General features: G+C 52.8%; 1 protein-coding gene across 2 annotated transcripts in view; it reads left to right on the top strand.

The window, feature by feature from the left end:
• The window catches only part of FCGBP (Fc gamma binding protein), a 43,005-nt gene that overhangs the window by 5,555 nt on the left and 13,705 nt on the right, over nt 1–23,745 (top strand). For both annotated transcript variants that reach the window (XM_047711833.1, XM_047711832.1), the window contains exons 4-12: nt 3,122–3,692; nt 5,741–6,345; nt 8,475–9,042; nt 13,233–13,825; nt 16,223–16,808; nt 16,959–17,158; nt 19,547–19,688; nt 21,675–22,012; nt 22,965–23,538. In XM_047711833.1, coding sequence (XP_047567789.1) covers nt 3,122–3,692; nt 5,741–6,345; nt 8,475–9,042; nt 13,233–13,825; nt 16,223–16,808; nt 16,959–17,158; nt 19,547–19,688; nt 21,675–22,012; nt 22,965–23,538 — 4,177 coding nt within the window. The remainder of the gene's footprint in view (nt 1–3,121; nt 3,693–5,740; nt 6,346–8,474; nt 9,043–13,232; nt 13,826–16,222; nt 16,809–16,958; nt 17,159–19,546; nt 19,689–21,674; nt 22,013–22,964; nt 23,539–23,745) is intronic.

Below are 23,745 nucleotides of genomic sequence, written 5' to 3'. Positions count from 1 at the left end.
CACAGGGCTCGGACTTAATACCTATGAGTCTCTAGTCAGAAGGAGGAGGCAAGGCCTGGGGTTCGGGCCCCAAACCCAAGCCCTCGGCTATGGAGTGAGGGGTACAAAGGAGGGGCTGTGGCCACGGGAGTGGGGACTTGAGAGGGGGAATTTGAAAATCGGTGGCAGAGCCTGCCATCCCTTTCGTCCAGCAATTCCACTTCTAGAAATTTTAGGGATACTCAGAGATATGGTTATGGGAAGAAAAGCTTATGCCAACGTGGTTTGTGATAGCAAAAGGAAAAAAAAAATAATAAAGGAAACAAACTGTCCAACAATGGGGAATGTCTTCAGTGACCAAACACTAAATTTAGGGAACACTTCCTATGTGCTAGATTTGTTTCTTAGTGCTTTCCATGTAGTAATGCATGGAATGCTCACAGCAATCTACAGGGGGAGACGTTATTATTATTAACACTTTCAGGTGAGGAGACTGAGGTCCAGAGAGATGAGCGACTTACCAAGGGCTCTGAGCTAGTAAGAGGTGTAGCTGGGAACACAGGCAGGCTGACTCCTGAGTCACTATTCTTAACCTCTTTGCCATCCTGTCTCATATCATATATTTACACTCTTTTGTTTATTTTGGATATCAAATGTACACATAATAAAACCCATAAATCTTAAGGTCATGGAGTTTTGACAAATATGCAATTAAGATAAGAATCTATTCGTTATTTCAGAACATTCTCTCATGCCCCTTCCCAGACGATCCCAGCCTGCTCCTAGAGGCAACCATAGTTCTAATTTTTTTCCACCATGGATTAGTGTTGCCTGTTTAAGAACTTCGTGTTAATGGAATCACACAGTGGAAGAAGCCATTTGCAGGAAGATTCTTTGCTCTCCACAGTCCTTGTTCATTTCTTCCATGTTGCTGCAATTCTTTTTTTTTTTTTTTTTTTTTTTTTTTAAGAGGTAAAGCATCAGCAGAGCTCAAAACAAACAGGGCATGTCGTGGAAAGGTCTGGCTGTCACTCCTGTCTTCACCAGCTTTCTCTCCCTTCCCGACTCCTCCCCCACTCCCCAGTTTTCCTGATTTCTTCAGGTTCCACCTAGGGTTTCTTTATGCCAATACAAGCAAGGGAAACCTACATTCTTCCCTCTCCCCTTTCTTAGCAAAGAGTACTATACTATCTGCTCTGTCCTGCACTTTGCTTTTTACTCTGTATGGTAGCTTCTGGAGCCGTTTCCATAGCAACATAAAGGGAGCCTCTGCTTGCTTTCTTGTTGTTCCTTATATCTGCCTGGCTCTGCGTTGGATGGATGCCCCATCATTCAGTGAGCTCCGATCTCCCACGGATGGATGCTTTGTTCGCAATGGCAGATATGATAGCACAGCACTGAGCGTTCTTATACCCCCTGGCCGTGCGGGGGTGCAGGTGGATCTGTGAGATTCATAAGCAAGTGGATTAAAGTAAGTGTTCTAGAAATCTAGAGGGACTGAGCACCAGTTCAGAGGGACTTCAAATCCCCCAAAATTACGTGCGGAATTTTGCCCCTGCTGTGAGAGAGCCGGGTACGGTTACTTTTGTCAGATCCTTACAGAGGTCAGTCACTTGACAGGGGTTTAGAGCTCCTGAGAGAATCATGATAGGCCGTCCCCAGGACTGTTGTTAGGAGAAAAGAGGGATTCATGAAGTGGGGACTTCAGCATGGTCTCACTATTTAAAAAGAAAAATATATATAAATTAAAAGGTGGGAAAAGCCCTGGCAGAGTTTATAAATGTACCTGCCTGTGTGCGTGCACGTGTGTGTGTGTGTGTGTGTGGTGTGTCTGTGGTGTGCGTGCATGTGTGTCCACCACAATACGGGTGATTTCTCTCTCCTCATTTTTGCTCAAGAACATTTTATAAGTTTTCTGCAATGAACAAATATTACTTGTGTCATTTAAACATGGAGATGAACAGCGTCCCTGGGCTGGGAGCCTGTAGGCATCTCGGTCCCTGTACCCACAGCACTGCTCAGCACAGGCCTGGACCGCAGGAGGGCTCTCGGAGGCATTCCTGACTCACTGACCAGAGGAAGATCTATCTTACCTTTGGACCTTGTTCATATGGTCCCCTCTGCCTATTATTCCTTTTCTCATACCCCATCCTCTTGGCTAAAACAAGCATATGTGAAGAAAGAATTCAGAAGAAATGCTGAGAAAGAAGGAACTGGGCCCAAGGGACAGAGAGACACGCCCCTCATCTCCCAGCCAGACTCTCCTTCCACTCAGGAGATCCTCGAAGGAATACCCTTTGCCTTGTTTTTCGTGGCTCTCCCTCACTGATCCCTTACAGTGCAGCTCAGCACAGCTGTCCCTGCCTCCAGGAAGCCGCCCCTGATCTGCTACATCGAGTCTGACTCTTCTCGCAGACTCCCAGACCCTCCTGTGCTTCCTCCATCCCAGTCCTGATCCTTCTGACCTGTCCCTCTGATCTAGTGAGCGGTCTGTTTCCCTCAATGGACTGGGAGCCCCAGGAGAGCAGGGTCTGGGTTGTCTCGGTCATCACTCCTGGAGTCGCCCAGCCAGGACCAGGCCAAGAGGGAATGCCGGGTGAATGTTTATCTAAGACATCAGCGCTTTTGCTCACTCACTGAGAACTTGCAATTCTACCAGGCACTTTTCTAGGCATTGGAGGTGAAGCCATGAGCAGAGCAGACAAAAATCCCTGTCTTTGTGGGGCTGCCGGTCTCTGGAGTGAGGCAGAGGATAAACATGAGACATTTGCAAATGATATGTTAGAAACTTAGAAGCTACAGGAAAGCAAAATAGACCAGGGAGAGGGCATAGGGAGTAGGGACGGGTTTGCCACATAAAATAGAGTGGTCAGGAGTGGCCTCACTGCCATGGTGACAACCGAGCAAAGCTTTTGTAAGAGGACAGAGGTCAGGAAATGAGCCACGGGTGCGTCCAGGGGAAGAACATTTCAGGGCACAGGGAGGTGAGGGCAAAGACCCCAACGCTTGGTCAGTGGCAGCAACAGGAAGAAGGAATCCCAGGGCAGCCGGGGCAGGGGAGGCGAGTGCGGAGGGTTTGAGGGGTGAGGGCCAGACCACGCAGGATCTGACAGCCCATCCTCCCCACCCCCACCCCCTGCAGATTGACAACCAGCGCTCGCGCCTGCCCATCTCCCTGGCCGAGGGCCGCCTGCGCGTGTACCAGAGTGGGACCCGGGCCATAGTGGAGCTGAACTTCGGGCTGGTGGTCACCTACGACTGGGACTGCCAGCTGGCCCTGAGCCTGCCCGAGCGCTTCCAAAACCAGGTGTGTGGACTGTGTGGCAACTACAACAACAATCCCGATGATGACTTCCTCACCTACGACTCGGAGCTGGTAGATGACCCCGTGGAGTTTGCCAATAGCTGGAAGCTGGACGATGAGGACTACCTGTGCGATGATGGCTGCCAGAACAACTGTCCCTCCTGCACCCCAGGCCAGGCCCAGCACTACGAGGGCAACCCTCTCTGCGGCATGCTGACCCAGGCCAATGGCCCATTTGCGGCCTGCCACAGCGCCCTGCCCCCCCGACCCTTCCTGGAGGAGTGCGTGTACGACCTGTGCGTGGTCAACGGGGACCGGGCCAGCCTGTGCCGCAGCCTCAGTGCCTATGCCCAGGCCTGCCAGGAGCTTGGCATCTCTGTCGGGAACTGGAGGCCGCTGGCCCACTGTCGTGAGTGATGCCCTTGGCATGTGGTGGGAGGCAGGGAACTCCTTGCGTCTGCTCCACATCTGAGCACTTCTTGGGGTTCAGCCTGAAGCTGGACCGTGCAGGAGACACAGGGAGGGCCAAGATAGCGAGACTGTACCCACAGTGAGCCTAAGGTTGGGACAGATACATCCTAGACAGTGACCATGAGGGTGGTCCCTGCTGGGCTCCTCCAGGCACAGGCAGAAGGGACAGGGACAGGAGGAGGGAAGTCTAGGGGCTATGGGCAACCAGGAGAGCTTCTCGACTCAGCCTGGGGGTCGAGGAGGGTTTCTTAGAGAAAGGAATGTCCAATATGAAACCTGTAAGAGGAACTGAAACAAGACAGAAAGAGGCGGGGAGCAGGACGTGGGTTCCAGGCTGGGCGAGGAGCGTGTGTAAAAGCCGGCACAAGAGGTAGTCTTCCAAGTCCCAAAGCAGAAATGGGAGCATCCCCTGGTTCACAGCCCTTCCAGGACTCCTCGATGCCCTCTGGATGAAGTCCAAGCTCCTTAGTCAGGTGTCCGTCCACTTAATCATTCATTCATTCATTTATTCATTCATTCCACAAGCATTCCCCGAGCCCCTATTGGGCCCCATCCCTCTGCTGATGATGGACACCATGGGGGCCCAGCACACACCTGTCCCTGCCCTTGAGAGGCTCCCCCCCAAAATTTTAGGAGACAGAAAGTCCAGTGCACAGGGAGGAGGAGGTGTCCAGGTCTAGGCCTAGGGCTTGAGATGGGGATTCCAGAGGGGGAGTAGGTCTGGGGGAGACACTGAGACCACGTGGGGCTTGGTTTAGTCACTCCTCTGTCCTCACTGCCCAGTAAACACCCACCCTCCCGAGTTCCCCCAATGCCTGGTGCAAAGGAGGAACTGGTGAGTCCTTTCATCCACTCATGCATTTCTGAAAGAATGAGCATCTCCCATGGGCCAGACCCTGTCCGTGGTGCTGGCAGTTCAGTGGGGGACTGAGGCTGACCAGACCCCCACCCTCACAGAATTTATACCCTAGCAGGGGAGACAGACAGTAAGCAGCAAACTATGGAACATCTTTAAAGAGCAAAAGAAATGAAGTTCATGTATAACAGCAAACAGGAGGCTCCTGAAGAGGGTGCTCGGGGATGGCATTTCTGGGGAGGTGACAAAGGAGTCGAGAGCAGGATGACACTGGAGTCAGCTAAGTAGTAATGATACTATGGGCTGTTTCTGCATGGGTGAACTCATTGACTCCTCAGAACTCTGTGAGGTCAGTACTATTATTATCTCATGTTACTGATGAGGAAACTGAGGCATAGTGTGATTGGAGTCATTTGCTCACAATCACACAGCAAAAAAGGGAGACTGGTGTTTGAACCCAGGCTATCTGGGCCCCAGTAGCTTTCTTTTAACCATATGCTGCACTGCCTTCTGAGGAACAGCCAGTACAGACCCTGGGAACAGCCAGTGCAAAGGCCCTGAGGTGGAAGTGTGAGGACCCATGAGGAAGCCTGTATGGCTAGGACAAAGTGAACCAAAGGGAGAGTAAGAGGAGATGAAGAGAGACACGATGGGTGCAGATGATGGGGAGCTTGGTGGGCCACCAAGAGGACTCAGCTTTTCCCCTGAGATGGCACAACAAGAAGGCTCTGAGCAGGAGAGGGACATCACTGGTGCTCACAGGGCCCCTCTGGCTGCATGTGAGGAACAGCCTGTGAGGGTCAAATGGGGGATAATGGGGGAGAGACCAGGCAGAAGGCTGCTTTGGGGGCACCTGACCGGGGGGGGCAAGGAGGAGGACGATGACATGAGAAGGGGGTGGATTCTGGATAGATTTTGACTGTGGAACTCACAGGATTTACTGACAGGTTGTCGGTGAAAATGAAGGAGGAAAGGAGTCAACAATGTCTCTGAGATTTGGGGCCCCAGGACCTGGAGGGATGGAAGTGCTGGGCAGAGCTCCAGGGAGGAGTAGGGTGTGGAGAGGGAAGTCCTGCTGAGCGCTGGCCTGACCCCCCTCCCCGTCTCTCTCCTCCCTGTCTCTCCTGCAGCCCTGTCCTGCCCTGCCAACAGCCGCTATGAGCAGTGCGCCCCTGCCTGCCCCCCCACCTGCAACTCCCAGGCGGTGCCGTCCAACTGCTCCGGGCGCCCGTGTGCCGAGGGCTGCCTGTGCCTCCCGGGCTTCGTGGCCAGCGGCGGCGCCTGCGTGGAGGCCTCGTCGTGCGGCTGCACCTTCGAGGGCCGCCCGCTCGCTCCCGGCCAGCAGGTGTGGGCGGATGATCAGTGCCAGCGGCAGTGCACTTGCAATGGCGCCACCCAGCAGGTGAGCTGCAAAGACACTCAGGGCTGCCCCACGGGCGAGCACTGCGGCATCCAGAACGGCCTCCTGGGTTGCTACCCTGACAGCTTCGGGAGCTGCCAGGCATCCGGGGACCCGCACTACGTGAGCTTTGACGGCCGGCGCTTTGACTTCATGGGGACCTGCACGTACCTGCTGGTCGGCTCGTGCGGCCAGGCCGCCGCGCTGCCCACCTTCCGGGTGCTGGTGGAAAACGAGCACCGGGGCAGCCAGACCGTGAGCTATACGCGCGCGGTCCGTGTGGAGGCCCGTGGCGTGAAAGTGACCGTGCGCCGGGAGTCCCCTGGCCAAGTGCTGGTGAGTGAACCGGGGGCTGGTGGAGGAGCAGGAAATCTCCCTTAGAGAGGAGGCGCTCTGAACCCTGGGTGGATTAGAAGACCTTGTGGTCAGTGCTTAAGCCCCGGGCCCCCAAGCGGGGTGGTGCTGCGTCTCCTTGGATGTGTGACTGTCTCTCCAGGCTTTCGTTTTGTCTTTTGGGTACACCACCCAGCAGAAGTCAAGAACCACTGATTTTTCTTTGTAAAAAAAAAAAAAAAAAGAAAGAAAGAAAAAATATTAAAATCGAGAGGTGGTGTTGTAAGATTCACAGCTCTAGTAAATGATTACTGAGATTTTTGGGGCAGTGGCCCATGTCCTGGGGAGGAAGAGGATGGATTAGAAATGGAAAATAAAGGAAATTTCCATGGCCAAGCACCACGGCTAAACCCTTTACAAGCCTTAGGTCAGAATCTTCAGAATGACCCTGGAGTAAAGGAAATTTTGCCCATAAATCTGAGTGTCTGGCATAGAGAAACTTCTAGATAAACAGAGGGCATAATGATTCATTTTTAAATTCCCACCTCTCTGAGATGACATTTAAACTGAGTCTGGAATAGCCATCGCCAATACATACTAAGTTACTTCTACGTGTTAAATGCTTGACATAGAGTAACTCAATCTCTAAAACTCTGTGAAATAGCTAATCTTGTTAGGTGAGAAACTGAGGCATGCAACGGCTAAATTATCTATTCATGGTCACACAGCTAGTGAGTGATAGAACCATGACTTGAAGCCAGCTCGTTTGGCTCCTGAGCCCATACTTTCTTAACCACTACACCCTGCTGCCACTTCTGCGCAGAGAGATGGAACAGGCAGAGACAGAAGTGGATGGAAGAGTATTCCAAGCAGAAGGAACAGCGAGTGCAAAGGCCCTGAGGCAGGAACAAACAAGAGGGGCAGAGGAACAGCCTGGAGGCCCCTGGGGCTGGAATGGAGGGAGGGGATGATGTAGGGGATGACTATGATGGAGGTCTTGATTTCACCCAAAATCTGAAAGACAAGGGAGAGACTACCAGGCGAAGAGGGGTGGTTCCTAGGTGCAGGGAGCAGCAGGTGCAAAAGGTGGACTGAGCTGAGCTTGAAGACTATAGAAGAGCATGGAACCAGTGCAGCTATACTTGAGAATGAGGCTGGGGGGATGGGATAGAGAGGATGGTAGGAGAGGAGGTCAGAAAAGTGGGGACAAGCAGAGCCTGGTGGGGAGAGGGGTTCTATTTTAAGCTGAGACACAAAGGATGATGGGGAGTCAACCAGGCGAAGAATAGGGATGTGGAGGAGGGTAGCACTGTCTAGCAGAAGGCACAGTGAAGGCTCTGAGACCAGGCTGAGTTCGCTGAGTCCAGGAGAAGGTGAGAATACCCAGATGAGTTGTGGGGGTGGGGATGGTCAGTATTGGAGAACGAAGTTGGAGAGCAGTGAGGCTCAGATCACCTAGGGCCACCAGAAGGGGTTTGGCTCAAAGCTAACACCCAACAACTGAAGTAGCATTGGCCAACTAAAGAGTGCTGCATGGGGTCCTAGGAGGAGGGCATGGCACGTGCAAAGGCCATGAGGTGGCAGTGCACTTGGTGTGCTGTGTGCTCAGGGAGACAGCAAGGAGGCTGAGTGAGTGATGTGGCAGGTGGACTGAGCCAAAGTGAAACTAGACCTTGTAGGGAAGGGGCCTGGCTTTGTGCCATGTCCTGAAGGATGAAGGGGAAGCAGCCAGGAGGCAAGTGTTGAGTGATATTCTTGGCAAAATGAAAAGGCCGTAGAGGTGGACAAAACTGAGAGAAGTAGAAGAATAACAAGAAAGCCGGTGTGGCTGGAGCAGACTGGGTGAGGAAGGGGGAGTGGGAGGTGGTAAGGTCAGGGAAGGTAATGGGGAGACAGATCCTGTAGGTCATGGGTTAGAGATTTGGGTTTAAGCTGATAGCTGGAGGTTGGAGGCAGGTAGCTGGTGCGTCAGACAGGGGGAAGAGCAAGTGCAAAGGTCCTGAGGTGGAGCCAAGCATCATGTGCTCAAGAGAACAACAAGGAGTTCAGAATAGTTGGGGCCAAGTGAGTAAAGGGTGGGACACCCAGCCGTGCATACCCTGACCCCTTGGACCTCCTTCATCTCTGTCCAGGTGGATGGTGTCCTTTATCACCTGCCTTTCCAGGCAGCAGATGGGCAGGTGCAGGTCTTCCGCCAGGGCCAAGATGCCGTTGTGCGCACAGACTTTGGCCTGACTGTCACCTACGACTGGAACCACCGAGTGATTGCCAAGGTGCCCAGCAGCTATGCTGGGGCCCTGTGTGGGCTCTGCGGGAACTTCAATGGGAACCCCAATGATGACCTGGCTCTGCGGGGTGGAGGCCAAGCTGCCAATGCCCTGGCCTTTGGGAACAGCTGGCAGGAGGAGACGAGGCCAGGGTGCGGAGCAACTGAGCCAGGGAACTGTCCAAACCTGGACTCCCTGGTGGCCCAGCAGCTGCAGAGCAAGAAGGAGTGTGGGATCCTTGCGGACCCCAAGGGGCCCTTCCGTGAGTGCCACAGCAAGCTGGACCCGCAGGGTGCTCTGCGTGACTGTGTCTATGACCGCTGCCTACTGCCAGGCCAGTCTGCGCCATTATGTGAGGCACTAGCCACCTACACTGCTGCGTGCCAGGCCGCCGGGGCCACCGTGCACCCCTGGAGGAGTGAGACGTTTTGCCGTGAGTACCGGGACTGACAGCAGGGGGGCTCGGCCTCATGAATATTCATTAACATATAAATCGCATTAATTCATGTAATTCTTAGAAAAGTATTTCTGAGGTAGAGACTGTGTTTGTACCCATTTAACAGGCGAGGAAACAGAGGCTTAGGAAGATTCAGTTACATGCCCGGGAAGTCACAGATGCAGGAAATATTTGTAAGATGACCAGAATATCTGGTGGCCCTGGGTCTAATTCCTCTATGGCAGCTGTCATTCAGAGATGAGTAGCAGTGCTACCTCTAGAAGAAGACTCGTCCCTCTCCAGTGTTTTTGGTCACCAGCTGGCCCACTCCACTCATTTACAGCACCTGCCTGCGGGTACGCATCACTGTCCATTGAAATACACATGATAAATACATACATGTCACACCATTACTTCCTCTCCTTCAGCTTATATTCATTCATCCATTCAACAAATATTTATTGAACACCTACTATATCCCAGGCACTGAGGATATCATGGGGAAGAAAACAGGAAAAAAAAATTTGTTTCCTCTCCTGAACTGACTTTCTAGTGGTTTTTAGTTCCAGCAGCATCTAACCTAACGTAATATGCTGACAGACATGAAAGTCTCTTTCCTCATCACTGCACCAGTTAGTTCTTGCTGTGTAACAAACATCCCCAAAGCGAAAAGTGGATTAAAACAACACGTAGTTATTATTTCTCATGATTCTGCGGGCTGCTTGGCTTATCGCCTAGTCTAGGCCAGCGGGGTTTTTCTCTGCTGGCTTGCTGGTGGTTCTGTGAGGGCTGGAGAGTCCAGAATGGCTTGACCTTACACATCTGCTGTTTGTCAGGCTGGTTGGTTTGGGGCACCTTAGCTGGGACTGCTTGTCCCTGCTGACTCGGTCTTATCTTCCAGCCAATTGGCACAGACTTCTTCGCATAGTGGTCTCAAGGTTCCAAAGAGCGGTGTGCGTGGGCAGGCCCCAGTAGGCAAGCGCACTTAGGGCCTCTGCTTGGCATCCCATTTGCTATCATCCCATGAGCCAAAGCCAGGACCACGGCCAAGCCCGGAAGAAGGGGTGGCTGTCCTCAGTCTTCCCCAATCCCCATCATATTTCTTCACCACAAATTTAAGACCCCTGTGAACAGCATTTCATTATCTTCAGAAATTCCTGAGACCATCAGACTCTAAGTGTTTAAAAAAAAAAGGTTGGAGTGTCTTATCATTGCAAGTATCATTAGTACACAACTGATAAAAATATTCAACATGAAGAGTAGAATATCCTGGAAAAGCATCTCTTAGTGAGACGGATGCAACTTCCCCCCACAAAGAGTTCACATCTGCTGTTGAGTGAGACCAGGTTCAACCTCAATTCTGGTTTTGATTTTCTTTATTTTAATTTTTTGTAAAGATTTTATTTATTTATTTGACAGACAGAGATCACAAGCAGGCAGAGAGGCAGGCAGAGAGAGAGGAAGAAGCAGGCTCCCTGCTGAGCAGAGAGCCCGATGCGGGGCTCAATCCCAGCACCCTGGGATCATGACCTGAGCCGAAGGCAGAGGCTTTAACCCACTGAGCTACCCAGGCGCCCCTGGTTTTGATTTTCTTATATAGGATACTAATAAGTGGGTAGCTTATCGCCCAGCAATGTCGCTGCACTCCGAACTCCTTTTGAGTTGTAGGGAGGTCAGGCACACAGAGAGATGCCGTAAAACTTAACTCTTCCTGTCCTCCGAGAAGATGGCTCCATCAGACCCTCCTTCTTTCTTGTCAAGAGTGACGTTGGTCCCGATCCCTTATCAGGGAGGACTCATCGTGCCTGGTCCCCATACTTCACAGCAGTATTTGGAAGTGTCCCTTTGTGTCCCCAGAGGTTTCCACGCCCCTGGGGGGCATACTGTATTGATTTGGGATGGTAGGGAGTGCACAGTTATCCTCCATAAAGTGGGAGATGTACGCTCGCCGAAGGAACAAGGGGAAGGGAGGTGCATCTCGGTCTGAGGCAGTTTCTCAGCCCGGTCATCTTAAGAAAGGTTCCTATTGCTATGCGTGACACTCGGGCGGCACACTTCCCATGGCGCAGCTCCCATCTGAGGGCTTCTAAGGCTTCTTCTCATTTCCTCCTGACCACCACCCTGGGAGGTGGGATCTTTCCTATTCATAGTTTACAAAGTGAGCATTTGGAATCAGAGAGATACGGAATCATCTGCTTGAGGTCACACAGCAGGCTGGCATGACCTGCATTCAGGCAGGTTGGCTCCTCAACTTGTACCGTTAATTGCTTCATTCTGTGGCCTTTGTGGAAACTGAGAATCTCTTATTTCCTTAAGACCGCTCTTGAGCCTTGTACCACTTGGGGCGGTTTTAGAAGACTGGGTCATGAGGACGCAGACATCAGGTAGGGGGCGCCTAGGGTGGGACCTTACCCCGTGCACCCAGCCACAGCTCTGATGACTGTGCGCGTTGTGCCATTCTCAGTTCCTCCAACACCCCTTTGGTTTTTGTTTTGTTTTTTTAAATTTTGCTGAAATATTTTATGTTTTAAAGATTTTATTTACTTATTATTTATTTATCTGAGAGAGAGCACAAAAGAGAACACAAGTCGGGGGGAGGGGCAGAGGGAAAATGGGACCCTGGGATCATGGCCTGAGCCGAAGGCAGATGCTTAACCCACTGAGCCACCCAGGCGCCCCAATTTTGCTGAAATATTTTCAAGCAAATTCTAGACATATGAGTTTTCCCATAAATACTTCAGTAAACATCTCCAACAGAGAGAGCTTTTTTTTTTTAAGATTTTATTTATTTATTCGACAGACAGAGATCACAAGCAGGCAGAGAGGCAGGCAGAGAGAGAGGGGGAAGCAGGCTCCCTGCTGAGCAGAGAGCCCGATGCGGGGCTCGAACCCAGGATCCTGAGAGCATGACCTGAGCCGAAGGCAGCGGCTTAACCCACTGAGCCACCCAGGCGCCCCCAGACAGAGCTTTTAAGAAACATGACACAGTGCTGTTCTTACCAGTAACAAAAATAACACTGACATCATTTAAACCCAACCTAGGTTCAAATTTCCCCAATTGTGTTAAAAGAAGTGAATTTTTTCCCCCTAGTTTGTTTGAATCCGAATCCAGACCAGATGCACACAAGGCACTGAGTTGATTTTTCTTGAATAACTTTCATCCTGCAATAGCCCCTTTCCTCACCTCCCCTTACACATTATTGTGAAAATGTTCAAATGTATAGAAAAATGGAAGGGATTTTACAATGAATACCCATATACTTACTGTCTAGATTCTTCAATCTACACTTTGCTATGTTTACTTTATCTCATATCTGCCCCCCTATCCATTTTGTTCGGGCCATTTATTTGTTGGGAAAAAAATCAAGTCATTGGTCCTGCAGAATTTCCTACTCCCTGGATTTGGCTAGTTGCTTTTTTTAAAGTGTTATTTAACTTGTTCTTCTGTCCCCGGATTCTCTTGTAAGCTGGCTATTAGATCTAGAACAGTGCTCAAACTTTGGTGATGATGGCAATGTGCTGTCCCTGAGCTGTCCGGTGTGGTCACCACCGGTGACATATTGAGCACTTGCCATGGGGCTAGTCTGACCAAGGAACTAAATCTTCTATTTTATTGAGTTTTAATTAACTTGGCTTTAAATGACCACACATGGCTATTATCTCAGCACACATAGAGGCTTTACTGGGCTCAGTCTCAGGTGTCTTTGTTTCGTTTTGTTTCAAGGAAACCACCTGTCTTATAATCTGGAGTGACTGGTGTTTGGAGAGGAACAGGAATTATTTTTTTTCCTCTTCTCCACAACATAGGCCAAAGACTTCAAATTACTACAGAATCACTCCTACTACTACTACATTACTATAGAATGAAGAGGCTAAAATTTCTGGGTTCACAAATGCACTGCATAGATCACAAATATGCATACACTGTATATGCTCTTACATGTTTAAGACATGATATTAAGGACATTATAGATAACCACAAACTACAGTCAGGTTGCAACAGAATCTTCGCTATCAGGCCCAGATGAATTGTGATATAATCTGGGTCCCGGGCCCCACTGAACAGAGGGGCTCCTTGCAGCAGGACGGCATACGTGTGAGTGTGTGGGCAATGGTGTGGCTGTGTGTGTGTCACCTGGGAGCCCAGATTCTTGATGCTCACGTTCTCACCACTGCTCTCCCTGCAGCTCTGAGCTGCCCGCCCCACAGCCATTATGAGACCTGTTCCCATGGCTGCCCGCTGTCCTGTGGGGACCTCCCGGTGCCTGGGGGCTGTGGCTACGACTGCTACGAGGGCTGTGTGTGCGACGAGGGCTTCGCACTCAGTGGTGAGTCCTGTGTGCCCCTGCCCTCCTGTGGCTGCACACACCAAGGAGTCTACCACCCGCCAGGCCAGACCTTCTACCCCGGACCCGGGTGTGATTCCCTTTGCCAATGCCAGGAGGGCGGCTTGGTGTCCTGTGAGCCCTCCGCCTGTGGCCCGCAGGAGGCCTGCCGGCCATCCGGTGGCCTCCTGGGCTGCGTGGTCGTGGGCTCTGCCACCTGCCAAGCTGCGGGAGACCCCCATTACACCACCTTCGACGGCCGCCGCTTCGACTTCATGGGTACCTGTGTGTACGTGCTGTCTCAGACCCACCAGACCCGGCCCGGGCTGCAGCAGTTCACCGTCCTGCAGGAGAACGTGGCCTGGGGCAATGGGAGAGTCAGTGTGACCAGGGTGATCACCGTCCAGGTGGCGAACTTCACCCTGCGGCTGGAGCAGAATCAGTGGAAGGTCACGGTGAGAGCAGCGGCGGAGCACGCAGGGGAGAGGGCCTGGGATGGAGGGTGATCTGTGGGTGGGACACACACAGCACTCAGCCTCGGGGCAGGGGCTCTGAGCTCCAAGTGGATGTGGGAGGCACGAGATCCCCCTGAGGTGGAGAGGTACCGGTCAGAACCCCAAGAGGGGAGCCGAGGAGTCAGGAGGCCTTGGGGACCTGAGACCTGCCCCCACGTGGCTTAGTTTCCCCATCTGTCTGCTCCTCAGTCTCTCCTCTCCCTGCTCCTGCCTATCGCCTCTAAACATCTCTTTCCACCCCTCCTCCCTTTCGGGGCACCTTCCCTGCAGCTGGTCCTTGCCCCAGCTGCCCCCTGGTCTTCCGGACAGCAACAGGATGCAGTCAGAGGCTGGGCAAGTTCAGGGATGGGAAAAGTTGGAGGCCAGAGGATGATCTGGGAGTGACCCCATCACCCCTCACCAGCTGTAACAACAGTAACAGCAGCTAACGGTTGTTCTCACATGGCGGACCCCTGATCTTGTTGGCCGCTGAACACTTCACATCCGCAGTGTCATTTCATCCTTGCAGCTGGAAGTACCAGGATTTGCTTTATTCTGTGTGTGGGGGGGGTCCCATCCCTGGCCCAGAGTGCCCCAGCTAGGGCACGACTTGAACCCAGGATGACATGCCAGGAGACAGCACACCTGACCCTGGGTACACCATGTGCTTTTCTGAGAAGGATTTGGTCTCTTACGGAAAGTGGAGGGGTCTTCGCAGGGATCCCATGGCCATTGTACTCGTGCAGGATTGATGGTGAGGCTGCCAATGAAGACTGACTTTTCAGGGCCCACTGTGCCCTGGGCATGCGTTAGTTAGATGCTCGCAGACGCTCCTCAGGCAGCACCTTACACAGAGTTCGCTCTGAACACAGGAGTGGTCAGTGTTCTTGTCATTCACATCTCACTGAAGTTGCCAGCTTCTCCATGAGGTGGAAACGTCAATATCCCGCACTTTACAGATGAGGAAACTGAGACACAGAGGTCCCTGCTTGGGAAGTCTGGCAGGTGACTGTGTTTTAAGGAGCTTCAGCGAGGAGCGTATTCTCCTGCCTTCTCCTCTGATGCTCATCGGGTCTGCATTCAGGAAGGACGAGCGAGTGTGTTACTCAGGGGTCGATCTCCAAGGCTTCACTGGGTGCCCAGCAGCCTTCAACTTGAAATCACTGGCTCTCGGCTCAGGGGGTTGAAGTTCATTTCCCATCAGCCTAACATTCCACTTAAAGTGAAAAACTTTATGCTTAATGTGAAAAACCTTAGCACCCACTTACTTGTGAAAAGAAAAACTTCCCAATCAGAGCTCAAAATCCTAGCAGATGCCAGAACACCCATTCCGTGCCAGACACATTTCTCACCACTTCCCAAATGTCAGTTTAAATAATCCTGACAGTAACCGGAAGGACCCCACTCCGCAGATGAGGAAACAAATGCAGAGAGGCACCTCACAGGTGGAGTTGCAGGAAGGGGAAGGCGCTGGAACCCAGACAGGTGGCTCCGGAGTCCATCACCGTGTTATTGATCCGCAAGGGGTAATGGAAGGGTAGCTGGGAAGCTTCTTACTCCTTGGAGACCTGTGTCAGCGTCCTGGGGCTGCTGGCACAAGTTACCACAAGTGTGGTGGCTTAAAACCAGAGAAATTTGTGTTCTCACCGTTGTGGAGGCCAGAAGTCCAAGCTCAAGGTGTTGGCAAGAGCTACCCTCCCTCCGAAGGCTCTGGGGAAGGCTCCTTCCTCGCCTCTTTCAGCTTCTGGTGTTTTCCAGGTGCTCCTTGGCTCGCAGCCACGACACTCCCATCCCAGGGTTTGCCTTTTTTTTTTTAATTTATTTTAGAGAGAGTGTGCACGAGCAGGAGGGGCAGAGGGAGAGGGGGAGAGAGAATCTTAAGCAGACGCCACTCTGAGTGCAGAGCAAGACACAGGGCTCCATCTCATGACCAGGGCTGAGACCAAGAATCAGTGGCTCAGTCTACTGTCCCGCCCAGGTGTCCCCCCTGGCTTTGTCTTCACGTAGCCTCTTTTCTTCTTTCTGTCTCCTTTTCTGGCTCTCATTATTCTATAAAGAAACTCATCACTGGGCATAAGGCCTACCCGAATCCAGGATGATCTTGAGAACATGACCCTAAGAAGATCTGCAAACACTCTTATTCCAAATAAAATCATATTTTGGGGTTCTAGGTGGACATATCCTTTGGGAACCACCATTCGACCCACTATAAGACCCAGTGATTTTACATTTTACAAATACAGAAACTAAGGCCCAGAGAGGGGAGGTCACATGGATCTCCATGTCAGGCAGGGACTCGAATTAGGGTCTGCCCTCTCAAAGTGCACCCTCTAATGCATGGAAACTGCTGCCTCCCAGGTGAATGGTGTGGACATGAGGCTGCCCGTGGTGCTGGACCAGGGCCGGGTCCGCGCCTCCCAGCACGGCTCGGACGTCGTGATCAGCACGGATTTCGGCCTGCGTGTGGCTTATGACCTCGTGTACAACGTTCGGGTCACCGTCCCAGGCAACTACTACAAGCAGCTGCGCGGCCTGTGCGGGAACTACAATGGCAACGGCAAGGACGACTTCCAGAAGCCGGATGGCTCACAGGCAGGCAACTCAAATGAGTTTGGTAACTCCTGGGAGGAGCCGGTGCCAGGCTCCCCCTGCCTGCCGCCGCCCACCTGCAAGCCTGGCGAGGATTGCTCCCCCCAGTGCCCACCCGAGCTGGCGGAGAAGTACAAGCAGGAGAGGTTCTGTGGGCTCCTCACCAGCCCCACCGGGCCTCTGGCCGCCTGCCACAAGCTGGTTGATCCCCAGGGTCCCTTAGAAAATTGTGTCTTTGATCTTTGCCTGGGTGGTGGGAACGAGAGCATTCTCTGCAGCAACATCCACGCCTATGTGAGCGCTTGCCAGGCGGCTGGAGGCAACATTGATCCCTGGAGGACAGAGACATTCTGTCGTGAGTAAGGGGAAGAGAAGGGGGTGGTGGGGGGAGATGGAGGAGCAGCGGGAGGGGACACTGAGGCACAGAAGGGACAGACATGGGGCCTTGCACCCCCTCCCACAGAGCCCCTGGGAGGGGGTTCTGACCAGAACTCCCTCTTTGCAGCGATGAAGTGCCCCCCCAACAGCCACTACGAGGTCTGCGCGGACACCTGTTCCCTGGGATGCTCGGCACTCAGCGCCCCCCCACACTGCCCAGAGACATGTGCTGAGGGCTGCCAGTGTGACCCCGGCTTCCTCAGCAACGGCCAGGCCTGCGTGCCCATCCAGCAATGTGGCTGCTACCACAATGGTGTCTACTATGAGGTAGGACCCCAGTGATGGCGGGCAGAGCCCGGGCCTCGTGTGGGACGCCGTTCCACTGCCCATCACCCCACAGCCTGTCCACTGGCTTCCTGAACGTCTCTCCCACCCAGTCCTTCCCCTTCCCATAGCCCCAATGTGGTCCCATTGGTCATCTCACACCTGCTGCCCCTGTCCCCTCACTCTGGCTCCCTTGGGCCACCTTCCCCCATGGCAGCAGGAAGACCTTTCTCAATATGGCCGTGGACCTTGCAGCTTCAAACCCTCCCCTGGCCCCCCGGGTCTAGGCTGTCTCTGTAACATGGCAGGTAACCCCCCTGCTTCCCTCTCCCACCCTCTCACCCCCTTAACTCCTCTTTCTTTGATTTGACTGTGTGTTTGTCTGAAGTCTGTCTCGCTCAAAAGACCACGAGCTCTGCGAGGGCAGGCACCCTCTCTGCTCTTCCCCTCATACAAAGGAAAGTGGTAACAAAAGCAAACAAGTAGACGCTGCTTACCACGCACCAGTTACGGCATTTGGTGCTACGTGCACAGGCTCGGTGTGTTACACAAAAAGACGAACTTTTTGTTATGAAAATTTTCTTTTTTTTTTTAATTTGTTTGTTTGTTTATTTATTTATTTATTTGTCAGAGAGAGAGAGAGAGAGAGAAAACACAAGCAGGCAGAGTGGCAGGTAGAGGCAGAGAGAGAAACAGGCTCCCCGCTGAGCAAGGAGCCCGGTGTGGGACTCGATCCCAGGACCCTGGGATCAGGACCTGAGCTGAAGGCAGCGGCTTAACCAACTGAGCCACCCAGGCGTCCCAGTGATGAAAATTTTCAAACATGCAAAAGTCAAGAGAACAGTGTGATAAATCTCCATAGACCCTTCACGCAGCTTTAGTGATAACCACATTTCCCCCATCTTGTTTCCTCTTCAACTTGGATGAGTTTTTTATTTTTTTTATTTTTTTTTAAAGATTTTATTTATTTGACAGAGAGAAATCACAAGTAAGCAGAGAGGCAGGCAGAGAGAGAGGAGGAAGCAGGCTCCCCGCCGAGCAGTAAGCCCGATGTGGGGCTCGAACCCAGGACCTGGGATCATGACCTGAGCCGAAGGCAGCGGCTTAACCCACTGAGCCACCCAGGCGCCCCCCTTTTTTTTTTTTTTTTAAGATTTTATTTATTTGACAGAGAGAAATCACAAGTAAGCAGAGAGGGGATGAGTTTTTTAAAAACTCCCTTTTCCAGGGCGTCTGGGTGGCTCAGTGGGTTAAGCCTCTGCCTTCAGCTCAGGTCATGATCCCAGGGTCCTGGGATCGAGTCCTGCATCGGGCTCTCTGCTCAGCGGGGAGCCTGCTTCCCCCTCTCTCTCTGCCTGTCTCTCTGTCTACTTGTGGTCTCTGTCTGTTAAATAAATAAACAAAACCTTTTTTTTAAAAAGTTCCCTTTTCTTTTCCCCTATACTTCATATGTATTATAAACTAAGTCATACTACCATAGGCAGGTGCTATTATTATCAGCAACTTCTAGATGAGGAAATTAAGTGATCAAGAGGTTAAGTAATTTTTTTTTAAGATTTTATTCATTTGATGGGACGCCTGTGTAGCTCAGTTGGTTAAGCGGCTGCCTTCGGCTCAGGTCATGATCCCAGCGTCCTGGGATCGAGTCTCACATCGGGCTCCTTGCTCAGCAGGGAGTCTGCTTCTCCCTCTGCCTCTGCCTGCCACTCTGTCTGCCTGTGCTCACTCTCTCTGACAAATAAATAAATAAAATCTTTAAAAAAATAAAATTAAATTAAAAAAAAATTTTATTCATTTGAGAGAGAGAGAGCATGTGAGTGCATGAACAGAGGCAGAGGCAGCGGGAGAAGCAGGCTCCCTGCTGGTCAGGGAGCTCGGCACGGGACCGATCCCAGGATCCTGGGATCATGACTTGAGCTGAATGCAGATGCTTAACCAACTGAGCCACCCAGGCGCCCCGAGGTTAAGTAATTTGCACAGACTGATGCAGTTTGGAAATAGCAGAAACAGGCTTCAGACCCAGGCAGTTGCTCCAGAGTCTTTGCTCTTTTTTAAAAAATTTAAATTCAATTAATTAACATAATGTATTATCGGTTTCAGAGGTAGAGGTCAGGGACTCATCAGTCTTGTATAATACCCAGTGCTCATTATAGAGACTTTGCTCTTAATTGGTACGTACCAAGCTCCTCACATACAGCAGACATTGAGAAGGCATTGTGGAATCATGGATGAGTGAATGAATGAAAGAATGAATGAATTGGACCCCAAGGCCATGCAGTGCCTCAGGGTCACAGACATCCCTTTCGTGTTCTCTGAACCCTCTGGGTCCAGAACACCGGACATGCCGGTGTCAGCTCCTGCCCTGACGGCTGCTGCCCTCTGTCCCCACAGCCGAACCAGATGATGCTGATTGACAACTGCCAGCAGCAGTGTGTGTGCCACGCTGGGCAAGGTGTGGTGTGCCAGGCCCACAGCTGCAAGCCAGGACAGGTGTGCAAGCCCTCGGGAGGCGTCCTGAGCTGCATCACCAAAGGTACTGGGCTGCATCGGACCCTGGGTGGCTGGGAATGGAGGACAGGGACCCCAGAGCAGAGGGTGGTCGAAACCCTCATTTTTACCGTGGGAGGCACAGAGGACCAAGTATCGAGGTCTCCACCTGGGGACCTCTGGGCTGGGATTTCTAGGGTCAGGGGCAGAGGGCCCCCAGGATGGAAGGTAGGGACTCATATGGTAGAATTCAGGCTGTGTGAATATACTCCCCAGGGCTGCGTTTCCTAGGGCAGGTGTCTGAGACCCTCTGCATAAGGCAAGGACGGGCAAACTTTTTCCCTAAGAGGCCAGATGGTAAATATTTAAACCTGCAAGGCCTTAGGGCCTCAGTCATAACTACCCAACTCTGCCATCGTGGCGTGAAATCAGCCATAGACTATGTAAGCGAGGAGGTGAGGATCTCGTGAAACTCTGATATTTATGAAAACAGGCACCCGGCTGTGAAAAGTCACTAGATTAGGCTCAGGGCTCCTAACACCATCTCCCCTTCAAGGTAGGGGTCTCAGGCAGGGACCCTACCAAGGCTGGGGTGTTCGATACAAGGCACTCCTCAAAAGGAGGATCAGGACTTACAGGGACACAGTCTCAGACAATGCAACACCCCGCCCCCCGCCACCGCCCAATTAAGTTTAAGTCTCAGCGCTGACCCCAGGACTGGTTTCTTAGGGTGAAGCGCAGAGCATAATTTCTTACTCCCAAAGACAAGAGAATGGGACCTCCAGAACGGACTGAGACTCTCAGTGCTGCTGGGCAGGGTAACAGGACCCCCAGGGATGGGGATATAGCAGTCAGAGTTGGATCCGGAGACGGAAATCACAGAGTAGCTTCAATGCAGAATTTAATTGACAGAATTTACCTGTAATCAAGTACCAGGGGTTAAGAAGAATATGAATGAACACAAGAAGAGCAGATGTTGGGAACAGCCCCCTGCTCCCACCCCCAGGTTAAAGCAGAGCACCCAGGGAAGGGAGGGAGACCAGGATGTCATTGGAAGTTGCAGCTGGAGCCCACTGGCTTAGAGGTTGAGCAGGCTGGAACCGGCAGGCAGGAAGATTCTGCTGGGTTGCCGGCAAAACTAGCAAAACTCCGCAGAAGCTGCTGGCCAGAGCCTAAGTGATTCTCCAGGAGCCATGGACCTGTCCCCCCACCAGAAGCCCCGCCCCCTGCCACGACCCTCCAGTGCTCTCTCCGGACAAAGCCCCATACTGTTTGTTGGTGAATTTGGAGCTGAGAGACGATAAACTGAACACGGGCACAGGCGCAGAGAGGAGGCAGTTTTAAGGTTAGAGTCTTAGGCACAGGGGTTCAAAAACTAGGGTCACAGATACAGTGGCCCTAGGGACAGATTTTTAGACAAAGAGACCCTCAGAGCTGGGGCTTTAGAAATGAGATCACCAAAGCCAAGGTCTCAGAGGCAGCCAACTCAGGGAGGCAGAGTCTTACACAGAGGGATCCCCAGGCCCTAAGGAGATACAGGGACCCCCAGGGCAGGGTCTCAAATGTTAGGTCCTCCGAGGATTTAAGTTCTCACCAGAAAGTTCCTCTAGTACCTTGGTTTAGCACAGAAACCTCCAGGACAGAGTCTCAGAGGGAGTGGCCCCCAGAAGGCTAGGAGCTCGGGCACATGGAGAAATGGGGGGCGGGGGACAGGTCTGGAACACAGAAAGCCCTGGGGCTGTGGATGCCCTCCATGGATGCCTGCAGGGCTGGTATCACAGCCAACAGGACCCCATGGGGCTGGGTTCCAATGTAAGGGCCCTAGAGTGTGGGTCTTGGCTGCAAGGTCCCCGGGGCCCAGGTCTCATACAGCAAACTGCCAGGTGTGGGTCTCAGCTGGGAGGCCCCTGGTATCCCTCCTCATCTGCAGTAGCCCTCAGCACCATAGAGTAGCCCCAGCACAAGGCAGATGCTGGGGAGTGAGCGGCCTTAGGCCAGACAGACCCAGAATGTCCTCTCTCCTTGTCTCCAGACCCATGCCACGGTGTGACGTGTCGGCCACAGGAGACCTGCCAGGAGAAGGATGGCCAGGCTGTGTGTGTGCCCAACTATGAGGCCACATGCTGGCTATGGGGCGACCCACACTACCACTCCTTCGATGGCTGGAACTTCGACTTCCAAGGTACCTGCGACTACGTGCTGGCCGCAGCCGGCCCCCAGGGGGGCAGCTCCCAGGGCCTGACCCCCTTCACCGTCACCACCAAGAATGAGAACCGGGGCAACCCGGCCGTGTCCTATGTGAAGCTTGTCACCGTGTCTGTCCTCGGCTTCAACATCTCCATCCACAAAGGGGAGATCGGCAAAGTCCGGGTAAGTCAGGCAGCACAGCCTGCCAGGCTTGGTTAGGAGCTGAAGGCTCTCTCTGCCCCAAGGGCGGAAACAAAACAGCAACAGCAGTTACAGCAATTATCACCTCTCTGTGGGGATTAAGTGGCCCTAGCCCTTTGCTAAGGGCTTTGATGTGGGATGGCGGCGTTTGCCTTTGGAGAGACCTGGGTTTAAATCCAGACTGTCCTTGTGAGCTGCATAATGTTGGGCGAGTGACTTTTCTTGGTGGGCCTCCATTTCCTCATCTGGGACAGGGGATCTGGCTGAGAGCCTGTGAATGTTTGTGAGGGAATAAACGAGAGGCCCAGAGCCTCCAACATGGAGAGAAATTCAGGGAGATGGGGAGAGGGACAAGGGCCAGGAGGAGACGAGCCACCCTTCCTGCTCATGGTAAAGGGGTTGCAGATGAATGGCAGCGGGAGAGGGAGAGGTGTGGGACAGGGTAGGCACCTGATAAATAATGTTGAGTGACTTGAAGAGATGTCCAGACACAGAGGGTTGCACAGGGAATGAGGGAGAGAGGGAGTCACTGAATAAGAGAGATGCAGAGAAAGACCCAGAAAGAGAGAGAGAGAGAGAAAGATACAGAGTGAGAAAGAGAAACCCCGAGAGAGAAAGAGCCAGAAAGAGAAATAAGTCTAGATGTAGAGAGAGGGAGAGACAACAGAGAGAGAGAGAGAGAGGAGAGGAAGGGAGGGAGATTGAGAGCGAGCGACAGACCCAGGAAAAACAGCAGAGGGAGGCTTCATTCTCCAGGTCCTGGACTCCAGCGATGTCCACAGTGCTTGTCAGATGACCTACAGCTGTCAGTCAGTTGTGAGGGAGGCCTTGGCAGCTGCCAGCCGCAGCGGGATGAGGGAGGGAGGCAGGGGCCAGAGCTGGAGCCTCCACACCTCGAGTGAGCTCTGTTTGCCTCCTTTCCCCTCCTCCCCAGGTGAACGGTGTGCTGACAGCACTGCCCGTGTCTGTGGCAGGCGGCCGGATCTCGGTGACCCAGGGCGCATCAAAAGCGCTGCTGGTCACCGACTTCGGGCTTCAGGTCAGCTACGACTGGAATTGGCGAGTGGAGGTGACGCTGCCTAGCAGCTACCATGACGAGGTATTTGGGCTCTGCGGGAACATGGACCGAGACCACAGCAATGACCGAGTCTTCCCCAATGGCACCCTGGCTCCCTCGATACCCGTCTGGGGCGGCAGCTGGCGTGTTCCAGGCTGGGACCCGCTGTGCTGGGATGAATGTCAGGGGAACTGTCCAACATGCCCCGAGGACCGAGTGGAGGAGTACAAGGGCCCTGGCTTCTGTGGACCCCTGGCCCCTGGCACGGGAGGCCCCTTTGCCGCCTGCCATGACCACGTGGCCCCCGACAGCTTCTTCAAGGGCTGCGTTCTGGATGTCTGCCTAGGCGGTGGGGCCCACGACATCCTTTGCCAGGCTCTGGCTGCCTACGCTGCCGCCTGCCAGGCTGCCGGGATTGCTATTAAGGACTGGAGGGAACAGGCTGGCTGTGGTGAGTGTTCGGGAGCAGAGCCGGAACTGGGGTAGGGGAGGGGTCCTGTCTCTGCCAGACTGGATGGGTCTCACTCGGCTTTCTGGGTCGTTTTGTCTCTCACTCTCCCTCTCTGTTTTTGTCTCTCGGTTTCTTGGTGCTTATCTCTCTCTGTGTCTCCCTTTGATTGTCTCTCTGCCTCTCCATCTCTCATTCTCTCTCTCCTTG

The sequence above is a fragment of the Lutra lutra genome, chromosome 17 (assembly GCF_902655055.1).
Source record: "Lutra lutra chromosome 17, mLutLut1.2, whole genome shotgun sequence".
In the NCBI taxonomy this organism is placed as follows: Eukaryota; Metazoa; Chordata; class Mammalia; order Carnivora; family Mustelidae; genus Lutra; species Lutra lutra.
Note: the sequence above shows the minus strand (reverse complement) of the source record. Positions and strands in the feature narration are given on the sequence as shown.